The sequence below is a fragment of the Emiliania huxleyi genome, assembly GCF_000372725.1.
Source record: "Emiliania huxleyi CCMP1516 unplaced genomic scaffold EMIHUscaffold_65, whole genome shotgun sequence".
NCBI classification, from domain to species: domain Eukaryota; phylum Haptophyta; order Isochrysidales; family Noelaerhabdaceae; genus Emiliania; species Emiliania huxleyi.
In genome coordinates, this window is record NW_005197128.1 from 315,194 (window position 1) to 331,508 (window position 16,315).

At 63.9% G+C, this 16,315-nt stretch overlaps 4 protein-coding genes across 4 annotated transcripts; 2 read left to right on the forward strand and 2 right to left on the reverse strand.

The window, feature by feature from the left end:
• Positions 1–288: 288 nt before the first annotated feature.
• EMIHUDRAFT_215428 (hypothetical protein) lies at positions 289–1,349 on the reverse strand (the record flags this gene model as incomplete). The annotated part of the gene is made up of 5 exons (XM_005763034.1): positions 289–416; positions 575–644; positions 837–874; positions 1,054–1,141; positions 1,212–1,349. The coding sequence occupies 5 exons, from the start codon at positions 1,347–1,349 to the stop codon at positions 289–291; spliced, it is 462 nt and encodes a 153-aa protein (XP_005763091.1).
• A 1,629-nt stretch (positions 1,350–2,978) lies between these two features.
• EMIHUDRAFT_437812 (hypothetical protein) lies at positions 2,979–4,306 on the reverse strand. The gene has a single exon (XM_005763035.1). It carries the CDS (start codon positions 3,899–3,901, stop codon positions 3,071–3,073), a length of 831 nt encoding a protein of 276 aa, XP_005763092.1. The 5' UTR covers positions 3,902–4,306; the 3' UTR covers positions 2,979–3,070.
• Positions 4,307–8,938: 4,632 nt separating this feature from the next.
• EMIHUDRAFT_105100 (hypothetical protein) lies at positions 8,939–11,060 on the forward strand (the record flags this gene model as incomplete). The annotated part of the gene is made up of 3 exons (XM_005763036.1): positions 8,939–9,107; positions 9,219–10,152; positions 10,226–11,060. 3 exons carry the CDS (start codon positions 8,939–8,941, stop codon positions 11,058–11,060), a joined length of 1,938 nt encoding a protein of 645 aa, XP_005763093.1.
• A 2,355-nt stretch (positions 11,061–13,415) lies between these two features.
• EMIHUDRAFT_105101 (hypothetical protein) lies at positions 13,416–16,096 on the forward strand (the record flags this gene model as incomplete). The annotated part of the gene is made up of 8 exons (XM_005763037.1): positions 13,416–14,027; positions 14,440–14,496; positions 14,568–14,761; positions 14,840–14,921; positions 14,987–15,256; positions 15,300–15,362; positions 15,528–15,547; positions 16,063–16,096. The coding sequence occupies 8 exons, from the start codon at positions 13,416–13,418 to the stop codon at positions 16,094–16,096; spliced, it is 1,332 nt and encodes a 443-aa protein (XP_005763094.1).
• Between the last annotated feature and the right edge of the window lie 219 nt (positions 16,097–16,315).

The following is a 16,315-nucleotide window of genomic DNA, read 5'->3' on the forward strand; positions in this document are numbered from 1 at the left end:
CTGTTCGCTCATGGAGTTCTGTCCTCTGTACTTGTTGGAGCGGCCACGTCTGCTTCTCCAGATCCTTAGAGGAGGAGCTCTGAAGCCAATCTTGACACTGCGATCTGCAGCTCTCGCTTCGCCAGCATGCAACAGCTCCGCCCTCGCAAGCGCCACCGCCGTGTCAAGTAGTGGTCGCCCTCTCCTCCTGCGGCACTCGCGGCTAATCTTGCAAAAGCGCTCGCCTCAAGTTCCTGTCATCATGTTGACAAAGTCGACGTAGTTCACCCGCCTATCAACGTTGAGGGGTTAGAGACGCCGTCTCGGCTTGCCAAAGCCGCCGCAGGTGACGCGCCCCGCGCTGTCAGGCTCGATCAGCGAAAGCAGCGCGCGCGCGTCAGCTAGGGGGAGCTTCTCCGAGCCGTAGGTGGTCAGCGCTGCAGGTGAAGAAGAGGGGTGGTAAGTCTCGGCGCGCTGGTTGAGCTGGTTGGCGCGCTGGTCCCGGCCGAACCCACAGCGCGAATGCGTTGGGAGCAGCGGCGGGAAAGAGAAGCATGACGATGCGAGAGAGGTGCATCTACCGTTGTGCGGCAACCTCGCTCGAGAGCGGCCATCGTAACGTGGCCCGAGCCGACTCCGCTCTCCTCGAAGCACTTGAAGGCCGCCTCGACAGCAGTGGTAGCGGCGGTGATTGCAGCGGGTGGTGAGGGAGGCGGCAGGCAAGTGGAGCGGACGGGCGGGATGTGGCAGGGAGGAGAGGCAGCAGCGAGACGCGATTCGATAGACGAGAGAGGGAGAGGCGGTGCGAAGAGGTGTGGCAGTATGGCCTCCGCCGCCTTGACTCTCTCCGGTGTCACCCCATTGACTTGCCGGCCCATGATCGTCACAAACTCTGCTCAAGGGCGGGGGGCGTGCGTCAGAGGGCGCACTCCCGTTTCACATCCCGCACGCCGCGCCGTCAAAGTCGATCTCGCCATTGCCATCCTCGTCGATCTCGGCGACCATCGCGTCTAGCTCCTCCTGGGGAGCAGATGTGAGGGGTGGCATTTGAGGGGCGCGGCCGCCTGCCATCACATGCTGAGCCATTCCCCGACGCCTGGTTGGGCTTCAAGCCCAGCGTATTCATCAGTGCCAGAAGCTCATCCTTGGAGATTGAGCCGCCCTTGTCCAGGTCGACCTACAAGCAAGCTCTCCTCCTCCTCCGCACATCATGTGCGTATGCAGCAGAGCACTGAGGTTGCTCGAGCAGACGGCATGTGCAGCAGTTTGCAGCGTGTGGCAGCGTGTGGCAGCTGCGCGCCGCGCGCCAGGTTGAAAATCTCTCGAAACTCGGCCAGTTCCTCCTCGCTCAGGTGCGCGTGCTTTGGCATCGGCGGCCGGCTCGATGTCGTTACGAGTGCGAGGAGTGTGTTGGGGCCTTGACAAATGACAAGAATTACACTTTGCGGCCCTTGCCCTGCGAACGCGCACCCCCAGGGCTAGGGCTCTCTTGCCCGCAACCCGATGCCAATCATCCGGACCGCTGGGTGCGCTTCTTAGCTCCCCGGCCCTGGATGTGCGGTTAATGACTGCACTCCAAGTACTCCAAGTACACCGAGCTCCGAGGGCGAGGCGCGCAAGAGATAAATAAAGAGGTTTGCACTTCCGCCCTCTCCCCCGCCTCCCTCTCCTCTGGCGCCAAGCCCTCCGCCCTCTCCTCCGCCTCCCTCTCCGCTACCACCGTCTCCGCCACCTCCTTCACCTCCGCCTCCCTCTCCGCCGCCACCGTCACCGCCACCGCCAAGCGCCATCGCCTCCACCGCCGCACCCGCCACCACCCTCTCCGCCACCACCATCCCCACCACCGCCCTCTCCACCTCCACCAAGCTCTCCGCCCTCACCTCCGCCTCCCTCGCCGCCACCACCATTTCCGCCACCGCCCTCTCCGCCATCGCCCCCTCCGCCACCACCCTCTCCGCCTCCCCCGTCGCCGCCGCTGCCCTCTCCTCCTCCATCAAGCCCTCCTCTCTCGCCCCCGCCTTCCTCTCCACCGCCGCCGTCCCCCCCACCGCCTTCACCGCCGCCGCCCTCTCGTTTGCCGCCCTCTCCACCACCACCCTCTCCTTCGCCGCCCTCTCCTCCGCCACCAGGCCCTCCCCCCTCACCTCCGCCTCCCTCTCCGCCACCACTATCTCCGCCGCCGCCCTTTCATCCGCCATCGCCCTCTCCGCCACCACCCTCTCCGCCTCCCCCGTCGCCGCCGCCGCCCTCTCCTCCTCCATCAAGCCCTCCTCCCTCGCCCCCGCCTCCCTCTCCACCGCCGCCGTCCCCTCCACCGCCTTCACCGCCGCCGCCCTCTCGTTTGCCGCCCTCTCCACCACCACCCTCTCCTTCGCCGCCCTCTCCTCCGCCACCAGGATACCTCTGGGCCATGCCTGTGATCAACCTCATCGACAGAGACCGCGGGGGCGGGCGCGATTCCTCGACCGAAGAGAGCTGGCCCCACCTCCCGGGGAGGGGCGGCGTGGCGATCCAATGCCGCCGCCCTCGCCCGAGGAGTCGGGCACGGGATCGCCGGAGGCGGAGTCAACAGGAGCAGGCAGAGAGGGCGAGACGGCGGCGGGGCCGCGGCCGAAAAAGGCTAGGCGAGGGGGAGCCGGGCCCCGCATCCGTTGCCCAACCAGCGGAAAGCGAGTGGGGGGAGGACCGAGAGGATAGGAGGGCCCCTCCGGACCGAGGGGGGGAGGCCGAACGGAGAAGCCCCGAGGGGTGACGTCGAGTGAGGATGTACGTCGTGTGCGTGTCTGGTGTTTATTAAGCTCCGAGTAGAGGGGGCGCTCCGCTGCTAGGGGAAACCTGGAGCGCGGACTAACCCTCGGAGACCCGTGTTTACTTTACGGCCCTTTCCCTGCGAACGCGCACCCCCCAGGGCTAGGGCTCTCTAGCCCGTACGGCTTTAACCCGATGCCGATCATCCGGCCCATGTGAGGTTACTGACTGCACTCCAAGTGCTCCAAGCACGAGAGAGATATTTTTAGGTACCGAGTGGAAAAGTCTAACTTCTCCCACTCACACAAGGTCGTGGGGGGGGAGGGGGGGAGGGGGGGGGTGATTAAAAACTCCGGTCACCCCCGACGTCATTGGTCTGCGGCAGGGGCACCCTCCGCCACATGCTCGCGGTTGCTGCTCCCAGCGCCGCGAGCCATACCATCGCTGCAGCCGGCACCGCTGCGGCGCGCGGAGAAAAGTGGCGCAACGCCAGCACGTACGCTAGTGTCGGCGACTTTATCATCGTCTCGATGGTCAGCGTCCGCGTGACTCGCTCGGGCAGCCGTGCAAGCTTTGCAAGAGCGAGGGCGACCGCACCTCCGGCGAGTGGGAGCGCGACCGCAGCAGCATGAGCGCGCCAAGCTCCGTCGGACGCGACGAGGAGCGAGGCGGAGGAGGAGGCGCCGCCAGCGACGAGGACGAGAGTGGAGAGCACGCCCACCGCAGGGCAGAGCGGAGCGACGCGGGCTACGAGCGCGGGCAGCCGCAAGCCCATCGCTACTCCGAACAGGAGCGGAACAAGCACCAGCGAAGCGACGGAGCGGAGGACCCCCGTCGCATCGACGGGGATGGAAACGCCGCCGAGGAGCAAATGTGCCAAGCACGGCGTGGCGAGCACGCCCAGCAGCGTCGTGGTTGTGGTGGCGACGACGGAGAGGGCGGCATCTCCGTTCGCGAGCAGCGCGAACAAATTCGACGCCTGCCCACCGCTGACGGCGCCGAGCAGCACGACCCCTGTCAGCATCTCCGCGTCGCATTTCAGCGCCGACCCGACAGCCAGCGCCGTCAGTGGCATGAGTCCAAAGCAGCAAAGACTGTTGAGTCCCAAGACCCGCACCTCGCCAACCGCGCAAGCAAGCTCCGCGGGAGTCGTGCTGAGCCCCATCGCCAGCATGAGCGTCGCCAAAGCGCGCTGCACGACGGGCAGCGCGCTGAGCGGGCGGAACGAGGAGGGGCGGCTCACGCCCACCAGAGCGACCGAAAGGGCCCACAGCGGCGAGTAGCGCGTGAGGAGGGCGCAAACGCGCTGCAGCGCGGCGGGGAGCTCCTTCCGCGGGGGAGGCCCTCCGTTGCACGCGAGCGGAGGCGTCGCCCGAGGAGCCGCCGCGCGCCGAGTTGCAGCGCGGGCCAGCCGCGGCGCCGGAAGCCCTCGCCGGCAAGCGGTAGCGGCCGTGCAGCCGCCTCGTGAGACAGCCGTGTGCCGTGTCCGGGTCGCAGCAGCAAGCGCACGCGGCGAAGGACGAGGTGCACCAACCCCGCAGTTTGCACGGGTCACGGTTGCCGGGCTCACAGCGGCCGGCTGCGCCCCAAACTGGACGACGCTTTCGCCCCCACAGCGGCCGCCTCCTCCCAGCCCGCCGCCGCCGCCGCCTCGCACGTCCTCTCTCCGGTTACGGAGGAGCTTGTTGTACGCCTGCTTGCCGCACGCCTGCGACACGAGGCGCGAGAGCCGTCGGTGGCAGGCTCGGGGCAAGCTCGGGGCAGGCGGAGAAACGGCGGCGGCAATGCCGGCGGCGTCGGCGGCCAGAGAGGGGGAGGGCAACGCAGCGGGCGACGGCGGTGGAAGCGGTGAAGACCTCGCCTGTGAGAGAAAACGCGAGAGCCGCCGCACGGGCATCCCCCCCGCGCCAACGTCGCGCCCCCCCGCACACCGCGGCGCCCGTTGGCCGCGCGCCTCGAGCAAATGGGCGGCCGTGCCCCAAGTCGCCTCGAAGACGTCCCAGAGCGCCTCCGCCTCCGCCTCCGCCTCCGCCTCCGCCTCCGCCTCCGCCTCCGCCTCCGCCAACGCAGACGCCTCCTCGGCGAGCTCTTCCGCGAGGAGCGCCTAAGCAAGCAAGACTGGCCGCCGTACAGACAGATGTGCGGCGCGAGGCCTGGGCCCTCCTCCGTTGAGGAGCGCCAGCGGCATCAGCACCGCCGGCATCGCCGCGCCGCCCGCGAGCGCCGCCAGCGCGTGCCGCTCGTACCGTGCGAGCGCTTTCCCGGCCAGCTCCGCCACCGCAGAGGGGGGGAGGGGCAGCACCGCCTACGAGCGCAAGCCTCCGGGGCTGAACCTCCCTCCTTCTCCCCCCTCCGCCCCACCAGCACAGACACGACTCTTGGGAGCAGACTCTCTTGCTTCTCTCTTCTGGCCGCACCGCCTCGCCCGCCGCCTCGTCCGCGCGCTGCGCCGCCGCAACCTGCCGCGAGTGGCGTGCCTAACCCTAACCCTAACCCTGACCCTAACCCTAACCGCGACCTGCCGCGAGTGGCGTGCCTAGAGCCGGCACGCGACATCCGTGTCAGTCAAGGGCGATGTGACAACGCCTTGCTTCTCTGCGCCACGCGAGTCGCGCGCCAAGTCGAGGGGCCGCCGCAGGACGGTGCGGCCGCACATCAGACCATCGAGCCGCGTCGCCGCCGCGTCCTGGAGGTCGGACGCAGACAGGCCGCCGTTGAGGGTGATCCGCAGGCCTGGGAACACCTCGGCGAGCCTCCGCACGAGATCAGGCCGGAGTGGAGGGACCTGCGGACCGAAGCTTGACGTCAAGCGTCTGTGCGCTGATCAAAGTGCCTCGGTGCTCGTGTCTTCGTTGCCATTCATTGTCCCAACAAGGGCAGGGGCGAGGCACCTGTCGGTTCTTGGAAGGGCTGAGGCCGCCGAGGATGGCGGCACGCGCGTGAACGACGACGTGCGAGACGGCTCCCGTGTGGGAGATCTGGTCAACGTACTCCGCGAGCTCCTCGAAGGCGGTCTCCGGCACTCGCCCACCTGCGGCACACAGCCCGGACGTGTCACGGACATGTCTTGGACGGGCGCAAGGCGTTCTCCGCCAATCGCCCACACCGGCGAGAAGAGACGCCCTGGCGGCGAGGCGGCACTTGACCGAGACGGCGCCGCCATGCGCCTCCGCCATCGCCTCGGCGAGCGAGCGCGTGCGGTGGCCGTCGAGCATAAGGCTCGCCTGGAGGGGCGAGAGGGGCGAGGCTTGTCTCCGGGCGAGAGGGAAGGGTGCCGGCGGGTCCTGAGATGGCGAGAGCGCGCCCCGTAGCTAGCCCCGCCCGTCTCGACGGATGGGCATCCCGCGTTGAGGTTGATCTCGTCGAAGCCGAGTCCAGCCGTCGCACGCACCGCAGAGGCCAGCTGCGTGGCGCCGCCGCCGCCGAGCTGCAGCACGAGCGGCCCGCGCTCATCATCCGGGCGCAGCGATCGCAAATCGACCGCCGAGGGCCGCTGCAATCCTTCAGCCTTCTCCATCTCAGTCCACAAGACCGCGGATGGGCACAGCGGCCGGAGCAGGGCGCGCAGGTGCTGGTTGGTGTAGCACTGCAGCGGCGCGACGTGAAATTGAACGCCGCACGAAGCCAGAGGAATACTTACAGCCATCACGTCGTGGGAGGTGCAGTGACAAGCTCGCTGCAATGCGCACTCGGCTTGGCCTCGGGCTAGGCCTTTGTGCGGTGTTGACAAAGTCTGTGCAGGTGTGAACAGCAGCTCCTGAGCACGGCGCCGCAGGCGCCTGTTGATAGGTCCAGATGATAGCCCTGGATGGGCAATGCATACGCCTACTTGGGCCTCAGATCGCCCGACCGCGTCCCGGCCGGTGCTCTGCGTTCGGATTTGTGACGCCGCCGCACCGCGCCGCGGCCGGGGGCCCGCCGGAGGACGAGGATGGCCGTGACGGACCGGGACGAGCTCTTGGAGGTTCAGTGTCAGTGTATATATTGTAGATATTACCCTTTTGCACAATATCTCTCAGTCTAGCTAAGCCTGGGGAGGCGATGCCGGGGCCGTGCATCAGCTTGATGGTGCTTCGCCCGGCGTGCGCGTCCCGGAGCGGTGCCGGACGGGCGGTCCGTGGGAGGAAAACTCAGGACAACGCCGACACCGCTCTGATTCGACTTTTTACTTCAAACAAAGACAGTGGCACGCGCCGCAGCGCGGTGCATGCCACTGTCAGGAGCGGATCCGTCGGTTAGTTGTGTTCACGCCGGGATCGTGTCCTGAGTAACCTGCACACACTTTAGGCCGCGACAGTACCGGATTTTGCTATTTGTTCGTGTGGGGGTATATTGCAGATTTGTCAATGGTACCGCGTCTGCGACGCGGGCGCCTTGCGGGCAGAGCCCTTAGCCACCCTTTATATCTTGCGCGGTCAAAACACAATTATATTTGAAAAAATCGTCCGGCTGACGTAATCGGGTCGTATCGTATCAGTATCGTATCGGTCTCCGGTCGCTCTTCCCTTCGCTCGGCGCCTCGCTCCTCGCTCGATGAGCGGCCCGCGGTCGCCGTGAGAGCGCGCGTGGCGGGCGACGGCTCACCGATCGAGCGGACGCGGTCGCGCTGCGCGAGAGTGGGGGCGGCGGCGAGGCGAGCAAGCCACCCGGAGATACCCAGAAGGACGCCGTCGCGAGGTCGAGGGCGGGCGGCGGGGGCGGCGAGGGCGAGGCGCGAGGCGCGAGGTACGGGCGGCGTTGGCGGCGGCGGTGGCGCGAGCGGCGGCGGTCACGCGCCGTGCGAGTTGCAGACCCGGAGGTGGCCGACCCGGCTCACCCCCAGAGAGGCCATGCCCAGGGTCAGGCATAAAAGGGGGGGTGTTTCCGTGCGTCCATCCCTTTCAATCCCTCCCTCTCCATCATCTCAAGTAGAGTTTTCACGTATAGAGATTTCACGTTGTAGAGCGCCTCTACATCGCTCTACAACGCAGGCGCCTCGTCACGCGGCGGATGTAGAGCTCTACAGCTCTACAGCGCTCCAGAGCGCTCTACATCTCTACAGCTCTACAGCGCTCTACACTCTACATCCTCTACACCCTCCCTCAGGGTGCTGGTGGTCGGTCGCGGTCGGTCGCTCGGTCGCTCGGTCTCTCGTCGTCGTTGTTGGACGGATGGACATGGCTTTGTAGGGAGTTCAAGGAAGGAGGAGCAGGGACTCTGTCTGTTGATGAGGCAGTCACCCAGAAACTCTCTACCTCGCGAACTTACTATTACCTTTTTAGCTTAATCGGAGAAAGGGGATTGCCAGGGGAGAGGTCTCTCTCACGTGTTGCGTATGAACTTTTAGCATTGGGAGTACGAATGGGGGTGGGCGCGTCACGGACTTGGAGCACTTGGAGTGCAGTCGGCAACCGCACACCCAGGGCTGGGCTTCCGACTCTTCCGGCGCGTGTTTGTCTATGCAGTGTCACTTGTGCTCATGCCCACGGTGCCGACCCTGGCAGAGTGGTTACCGGGCTGGGAGTATGCGCACGTGTGGGCTGCCCTGATCTCGTTGGCGCTGCTGCCGTGGACCAAAACCAGCATCGGGCTCCAGTGGCACTACCACCATCGAGCCCTGCACGCTAATCCGACACTGTACGGACTCATCCACAAGCCTCACCACCTCGCACGCTACCCGATCCCAGTTGACGCGGGCACCGAATCGCCCATCGAGCTGATGATGCATGAAATCACTGCTCTCACGAGCTTGACGCCCTTGGCACTGTAGCACTCAAATTTACCAAGATTTTACCGACACATAAGCGGGGCCCGGAGGGGTGTTCACATCGCGCTCCCCGCTCCCGTTCCCTTGCCCTGGATGGGTGGGTGTGAGCTCTCGTTTGTTTGCCAACAATACACCAAAACAGCAAACCTAAGAAAAAAACCTGGTATCACAGCCAGTATTGCGGTGAAGCAGAGAATACTTCTTGTTGATTTTCAAAAACCCTCCTACTGGAACAAAGAACCTCAAACTGGAACGTCAGAGCCACACAGAAAAAAATAGTGTCCGTCTGTCTGTCTTATTATTAACAACGAAGGCGCTCTAAAAAAATCTGTTTTGGCTTGTCGGCTCGGTGGTCCCTCGGTGCGCCCCCTGCCGGTGAGCGGATAGCCGATCGGTGAGCGGTAGCCGATCGTGCCCCGAGCAAGACGCCGCCTCGCCTCAGAAAACCGCTTTTGCCTTGGGTCCATGGTATCCACCGTCACTGGGAGCCAGACTCCAAAAGAGTGCGAGCACGAGTTCACTTTCACCGACTGCATGTACACCGTGGGCAAGGGCGAGAAGGCCAAGACGCTTGTGTCAGACATCTCCGGCCGCGTCGAATCTGGCTTGATATTATCCATCATGGGACCGAGCGGTGCGACACCGCTGCCCGCCGCCGCTGCCACGCCTCCGCCAGCCCGTCCGCACGACGCCGCTGCCCCAGCCCGCTGCCACGCCTCCGGCAAGCCCATCCGCACGACCGCAGGTGCTGGCAAGACGGTGCTGATGAAGATGCTCACCCTCGAGGCGGGCCCTGGCAAAGCGCACGGCTCGCTCCGTCTCGATGGCCAGCCCTTCACGCCCGCCCTCTACAAGCAGCACTGCGCCTTTGTCGCGCAGCATGACTCGCACGCGGCGTTCCTAACGGCGCGCGAGCACCTTGCCATCTCCACCTCGCTCTACCAGCACCAACTCGGTCCGGCCGAGCGGGCCGCCGCGGTCGACGAGCTCCTAGAGCACATGGGCCTCACATCGTGCCAGCACACGCGCGCCGGCAACGAGCTCGTGCGCGGGCTCTCGGGCGGTCAGAAGCGGCGCCTCTCGCTGGCGGTCGCGCTCTCGAAGAACCCTGCGCTCATCTTCCTCGACGAGCCGACCTCGGGGCTGGACGCTGCCGCCGCCGCCTCCATCATGACTTTCCTCAAGGAGTCCGCCTCGGTCAAGCGCACCGCCATCCTCTGCACCATCCACCAGCCCTCCTACAAGGTCTTCTCGGGCTTCGACGACACGCTCATCCTGGCCTCCGGCCGCCCAGCGTACTACGGCCCGGCAGCGGCGCTGGGCGAGTACTGCGACTCGCTGGGCGAGCCCGTGCCGCCAGGCAACAGCCCGGCGGAGCACATGCTCGAGCTGGTCAACAAGGACTTCCGCAGCCCCGAGGCGGTCGGCCTCGTCCTCGACGCGTTTCGGCCGACGGCCGGGCCGGCGGCCACGCACGCCTTCTCCCCGCTGCCCAAGACGAATCAGGCGCCCTTCCCGAGGCAGACCTGGTGCTTGCTGCGCAAGCTCTGCAAGCTCACGTACAAGGACCCGACCCTCTACCTCGGGCGGGCGGTCGCGTTCCTCCTCGCCAACAGCTTCTTCGCCGTCGTCTACATCCGCGCGCGTGTCGTCAAGCAGGAGCAGATCGTCTCCCGCATGTAATGCCTGCTTCACCGTCGCCATACACACACGTGGAAGGGTGTACCCCACACGTAAGCACTCCCCTCTTAGGTTCCTCACCATGTGGCTCGTCGGCGTGCCAGCCGCGCTCGGCGTCGTGAGCACCTTCGCGCTCAACGGCGAGGTGCAAGCCGTGCGGCGCGAGGTGCGCGACGGCATGTACCACCCGGTCGCGTACGTGCTCGCACACACCTCGCTGCAGCTGCCGATGATGGTCTTCCTCGCCATCTCGGCCATCGGAGTGCCCGCCTACGCCATCGCCGACTTCAACGCGTCCAACTTCGTGCAGTTTACGCTCGTTTACGTGCTGATGAGTTGGGCCTTTGAGTGCATCGCCCAGCTCTGCTCGCTTCTCCGCAACCCTCTGCTTGGCATGCTCGGTTTCCTCAACACCTGGTTCGCGTCCTTCCTCTTCTGCGGCATCTTCCTCCGCAAGACGGACGTGATCTGGCCCTTCCGCGCCTTCACCTACCTCCTCCCCCTCGCGTGGGCGTTTCCCTCCCTCAACTACTTTGAGTTCATCGACTATGAGAGCATCGGGGGCGCCGAGGCGTGCTCCAACGTGACCGAGGCCGGCTGCTTTGACGTCCTCGGCGCAAACGGCCCGCCCTTCCGCTGCCCCGACCTCCAGCCGCAGCAGTGCCTCGGGCTCACCGGGCCCCAGGTCCTTGTCTCCCTCGGGGAGACGTACGAGATGATCGACCTCGACGTCAGCACCGCGCGAGAGGCCCTGATCAGCCTCGCCATCGCGGTCGGATGGAAGCTGCTCTACACCGCCTGGCTGATGCGCCAGTGCAACGAAACCGCTGTCCCATCGACCCGTGGGCGTGGCAAGTCCGCCGCGTCCCCGGAGCCTCCGGCGCGCCGCGACGCCTCCGCCGTCTGAGGAGGAGGCTCGGCGCGCCGCCGCCGCCGCGCAGTCTCGCCCCCGAGAAGCGGCGCAGAAGAACCAAGCACTAGCGGGCGACTACCGTGCTGACCCCGTCTGGCCGTGACTTTGCACAACTTTGGCTGGCACCGCATTGATTTCATGTACGTTTGGGGTGTGGTGTTGTGCGTGAGTGAGAGCGCATGAGCGATGTGGTTCGATGGGTGTAACATTCGGACACTGGGGCACTGAGAGATGTGACACTTTGTGACTTGATGTGGACCCACACCACACAACACGCACATGGACATGCAAATGCACATGAATCATCATGATCTCGTGTGCACATGATGCATGTGCTAGAAAATTGTATGGCCCTTTGTGCTGGCTCCTGCAACCCGCCTGCCTAGACGGGTACCAGCTGAAGAAGTACTCGGCGCTCCAGAAGTGTGCGGCCGCGGCACTTGGAGGCCTTGACTTCGCCTGGGGTCCATGCCCGAAGCCCACCCTGTGAATGTAGAAGGTAGCCATCCATGGTTTGGTTTGCATAGTCGGCTCAATTATAGTCGGGATTTAAAGCTCAATTGCACGCGCGCACAAACACCCACTCATCCCGGGAGGGCAGGGAGGGACACACAAAATTCACTCACACGTTGGCGAGGGACCGCTCAGCACGATGGTAGAAGGGGCACAACGAGTCGGTCCACCAACGTTTGTGGCGGTCGGTAGAGCGGACCACAAACAAGTAACGCTCATAAGTAGAAACTTACGGGAGTTTACTTGGAGACCCCGCCCGGCGGCAATCGCAAGATCACCTCGTGCCTCGTTGAGGATAGCCGCCGTAGGCCCAGCCCGTTGATCGCCGTGGACCACCTCCGGCGGTCAAGGCAACTTTATCTAGAGCCTGCTCTAGAAACCATCGCCTTGACTTCGCCTGGGGTCCATGCCCGAAGCCCACCCTGTGAATGTAGAAGGTAGCCATCCATGGTTTGCATAGTCGGCTCAATTATAGTCGGGATTTAAAGCTCAATTGCACGCGCGCACAAACACCCACTCATCCCGCTCGCGCGTGACGGCGAGCTAGAAAGAAAGGGGGACGAGTATGGTGAAGAATAGATGGCGTCTTCGTGGACTCCAGAAGGTGGAGAAGTCACGCAAAGTCCAGGAAGAGTGGGCGCTGCCGAGAAGCTATGCGAGAAGAGAAAGAGCATAGAGAAGTTTATGCGAGAAGAGAAAGAGCATAGCACAGTGGCAGGCCAGGCCAAGTAAGCTCCCGTGGGTCGGGAGGGAGGGCGCATCGTATTTGTTTTGCCATCACCAGCAACCGCCTCTGCGGGGTGGTGATGCCCGTCTCCCTAGCAGAGAATTGGGAGAGGCCGATCGCGCCTCGCCACAGCAAGGGTAGAAGCCACGAGGTTAGTCATAGGCGGCGAGCCTGTTGCGTCGCCTTGAACTATCATGGAGAAGCTCGGTCCTGAGATCCCTCGTCAGGCAGAAACCCCCGGAGTGGCGAGTAGAGGTTGGACCTCACCTCCATGGCGCCGAGATGAGAGGCGCAGAGACAGAAGGACGTGTGAAGAGAAGGTAAGAAAGGACGTGTGAAGAGAGGGGAGGAAAGACATGTGAGGAGAAAGCGTGCCTCATGCGACCGCGATGAGAACGGCGCTCTTGAGCCATACTGGTTCGAATGCGGCGCCACTCGAATCGGCACTAGTGAACTCGAGCCGTACCGCATCGCGAGATCGTTGTAGCACGGTCGCCGTCCATCCGCGACCCTCATTCTCTCGACACGGATATGAGGGGTAGACCGTCGCGGGGACGAGCACCTTGGCCCCAATTGCAAACACGTTGCTATGGCTGGACCCACGTGGCGCGGGTGTCGACCGGGCGGGCGCCTCACCAAAGCCCCCATTGATGAACGCCTTCATGGGATCAGCATCGCTCAGGGCGTGAAAGTTGGCCACTTGAGTCGCAGAGTAGGTTGCCGTCGCCGCCTTCGTCGTCCAGCTCGCATTCTCGGAGAAGCCGAGTCGGCTGTAAGCGCGCAGCGATTCGGGAGTCGTCTTCCGCAAGATCAGCTGGATCACTTCCCACGGGCACTTGACCTTGAGAAGCCTGCAGGCCAGGTCGATGCGGAATGAATGGAAAGAAATGACGTCCGCCATGCTGGACCCAAAGAGCGTGGTGACGAGTTGGTGGAGGCGCTGCCGTAGCACATGGCCCTGGTACGGCTCCCCCTCGGGCGTCGCAAAGAGCGGGCGCCGCTCTCTCGCCTGTGCGAGAACGCAGAGAGAATTTTAGCAGAGAGAAATGAAAGTTGGTCGGAACGCGAGAGAAACGGAACAACCCTCCTTCCTGTTCCCTCTCGTGCACATGACGCTACGCGTGTCGATACCCTACTTCATGAGGAAGTGCTTGTCGCTGATCTGCAGCTATGTCCAGCTCGGGTTCGAGGACGGTAACGCCGAGGCGGAGTTCCGCGACTTTTTCGAGCAGGTCCAAATCGCGGGCGGGGTAGACAAAGCGACGCTCGCGCCTGCGCTCGTGACTTCGCCTCTTGAGCGTCAGGCATACGCCGATCATCTCAACGTCGCCTCCATCGTCCTTATTCCGCTCAGCATCGCCGCGGATGACCCGCTCTATGCCATCTTCTGCATGGCGCTGAGCCTGGGCATCCTTTCGGCCGGCGGTGCTGCGGCGGCCGGCGGGAGACCGCGGGGAGTAAACTACGGGCGTAGTTTACTCCCCGCGGTCTCGACGGTTATCCACCTAAGCACGGGTCGCCTCCACCTCTTTGCCCAAAATGAGATTTGTGCAGCGGTTGCCGTCTTCAGCTTGCACCTCAACTTTTTGGACAAGCGCAAAAGCCTCTCTGTCCTCGCCTTGGCTTCATTCGGCGCGCTGCACGTCGCGCCGCAGCTGAAGGCCCACGTGGCGCTCGCCACCTTCTACGGCACAATCATCGGACACATGACCGAATACTTGGTGCGCTTGAGCTTCCAGCATGCTCAGCAGGCGGCTCAACTCAGAGTCTTCACCGCGATGCAGACCGCATACGCCGACGCGAACCATTACGCAAGAGCGCGGGCATGAGGGTGCACCGGCACCTAGAGTCGACGCCACCTGAGGTGCAACGCACGCACAATCGCAACGCACGCGCGGCGTCACACACACACACACACACACACACACACACACACACACACACACACACACACACACACACACACACACACACACACACACACACACACACACACACACACACACACACACACACACACACACACACACGGACGCGCGCGCGCGCACACACACACACATGGACGCACGCGCACACAGGAGTGCCCAGCTATTTCCCACACACTGCTCCTTACCTCGCCCTTTCCGGAGGGAGGTGGACGCGGCCAAGCGCGTGCTGCAGCAGCTCACGCAGAAGATGCACCTCGTCGAGGTGATTCGACTTCCAAACTCGTCTTGACTCGTCCAAGACCAAGACGCGAGGTCTGCACTCCCCCCTCGCAGGTGCTCCGCATGATGGAGATGGGCAGCTACGAGTCACGGTGGACCCTCCTCGCCCCGATGGCGCTTGTGGACCACCGCGAGGTGGAGGTGCTCACACACTGCCCACCGGTTTTGATCGACGAGATCATCTACAACTACGTGCTCACGAATGTGATCGACAACGCGCAAAAGTATGGTACCGAGAGCACGATCCGGTGCGTGGGTTGATGTGGGGAGCCCGGCGACCTCATCCAGACCTCTTCACACGATACCCTGTCGTGCGCCCGTGACAGTTGGCACCTTTGCGAGGGCAAGCTCACAACGCAAATGCGCAGCCGCAACCGGCAAGGCACCACCCCGGTCACGCCCGAGCTGGTCAGGCCACTCTTACGTGCATCAGTGTGAGGAGAAGCTGTTTTCACGCCGCTAGCTGAGTACAGGTCGACGCCGTCTTTAGCGGCCAGCAGGACTTCTCCATGGCGTCGCGGAGCTCGGGACGCGGCCTCGTGGGTGCACTGCGCGCGTGCACACACCTCGGCGGAGCGCTGGAGATCGCGGGCGAGGCAGGCGGGTGGACTTGGACCTCCTTCTCGCTGCCAGCCTCGCCCGGCGCGGCACTGCCGGCGGTGGTGTCGGAATTCACTGCTCTGGTGGTCGACGACGACGATTTCGTTCTTGACGTGGCGTGCCAGTCGATTTCGAGCATGGAGGTGCGCACGCTCCTCCACCTCACCCAAGCCACCTCACCCCAAGGCGGATCCGCCTCGACCCAGCCTGAGCCATTTACGCTCGCCTGACGTGGGAGGCGTGCACACGGTGCGAGTCCTTGCACCACACCACCTCGACGACGCTCGCTGACTTGGCGGAACGGGTGTTGGCGGCCGATGTGCTTCTCCTCGACCACAACCTCGCGGGTGGGGCCAGGGGCATCGAGAGAGCGAGGTTTATACGTACCATTCCATCGCGCTTACCTGTGAATAGGCGGGGCCACCAGCGTTGAGGTGGCAACGAGCTTGCGCGTGGAGTACGGCTATTGCGGCCTCATAATCGTTCATACCGCAGAGTCCGCCACGAGCATGCAGCACATCCGCACCGTCCGTGGCATCGACAGCGTCATAGAGAAGGGCCCGCATTTGGCCAAGAGATTGGGCAGCATAATCCTCCGCGCAAGAGCGAGCACAGGCAAAAAAGACGGCGATCACGCCTTGAGCCCTGTCGACTGCCCCGTGCTAGTTCCCAGCTTCGTGGGAGTGACGACCCGCGAGATGCGTCTCGAAGCTGGAACGACCTAGCCGAGCGCGTGTGGGTGGGTTGAAGGGGGGGCTCGATGCGCGGAGAAGGCGTGCACGGTGTAAAATAATAAGCCCCGTTCTTAGTCGGCGTTCGCAGCCGCTAACCTCGACCAGCGTGATCAGTGCGGCGCCTTCATCTGAATTTGGAGCTACCCAAGTCGCGACGCCGCTGGAGATGCCAGCGCCGTCATGAGACCGCATTTTTCTTACGCCATCGTGAACAGGTTAGCATCGAACGTTCTGCGAACGTTTGCATAGGCCATAGCAGAAACGGCAGGGCATTTCTTGGGCTTATGGCATTCACTACACACTAGCTCGGTGGTGAGCCAAATTGAGCATAGCACATTTGCTGACTCAGTGGCTCATCACATCACAGCATCACAGGCCGACAAGGGAGAGAGAGTTTGTTTGTTTGACAAGGGTACCACACTGCTCTCTACAACACTCTAGCCTGGATTATCAAGAAAAAATTAAAGA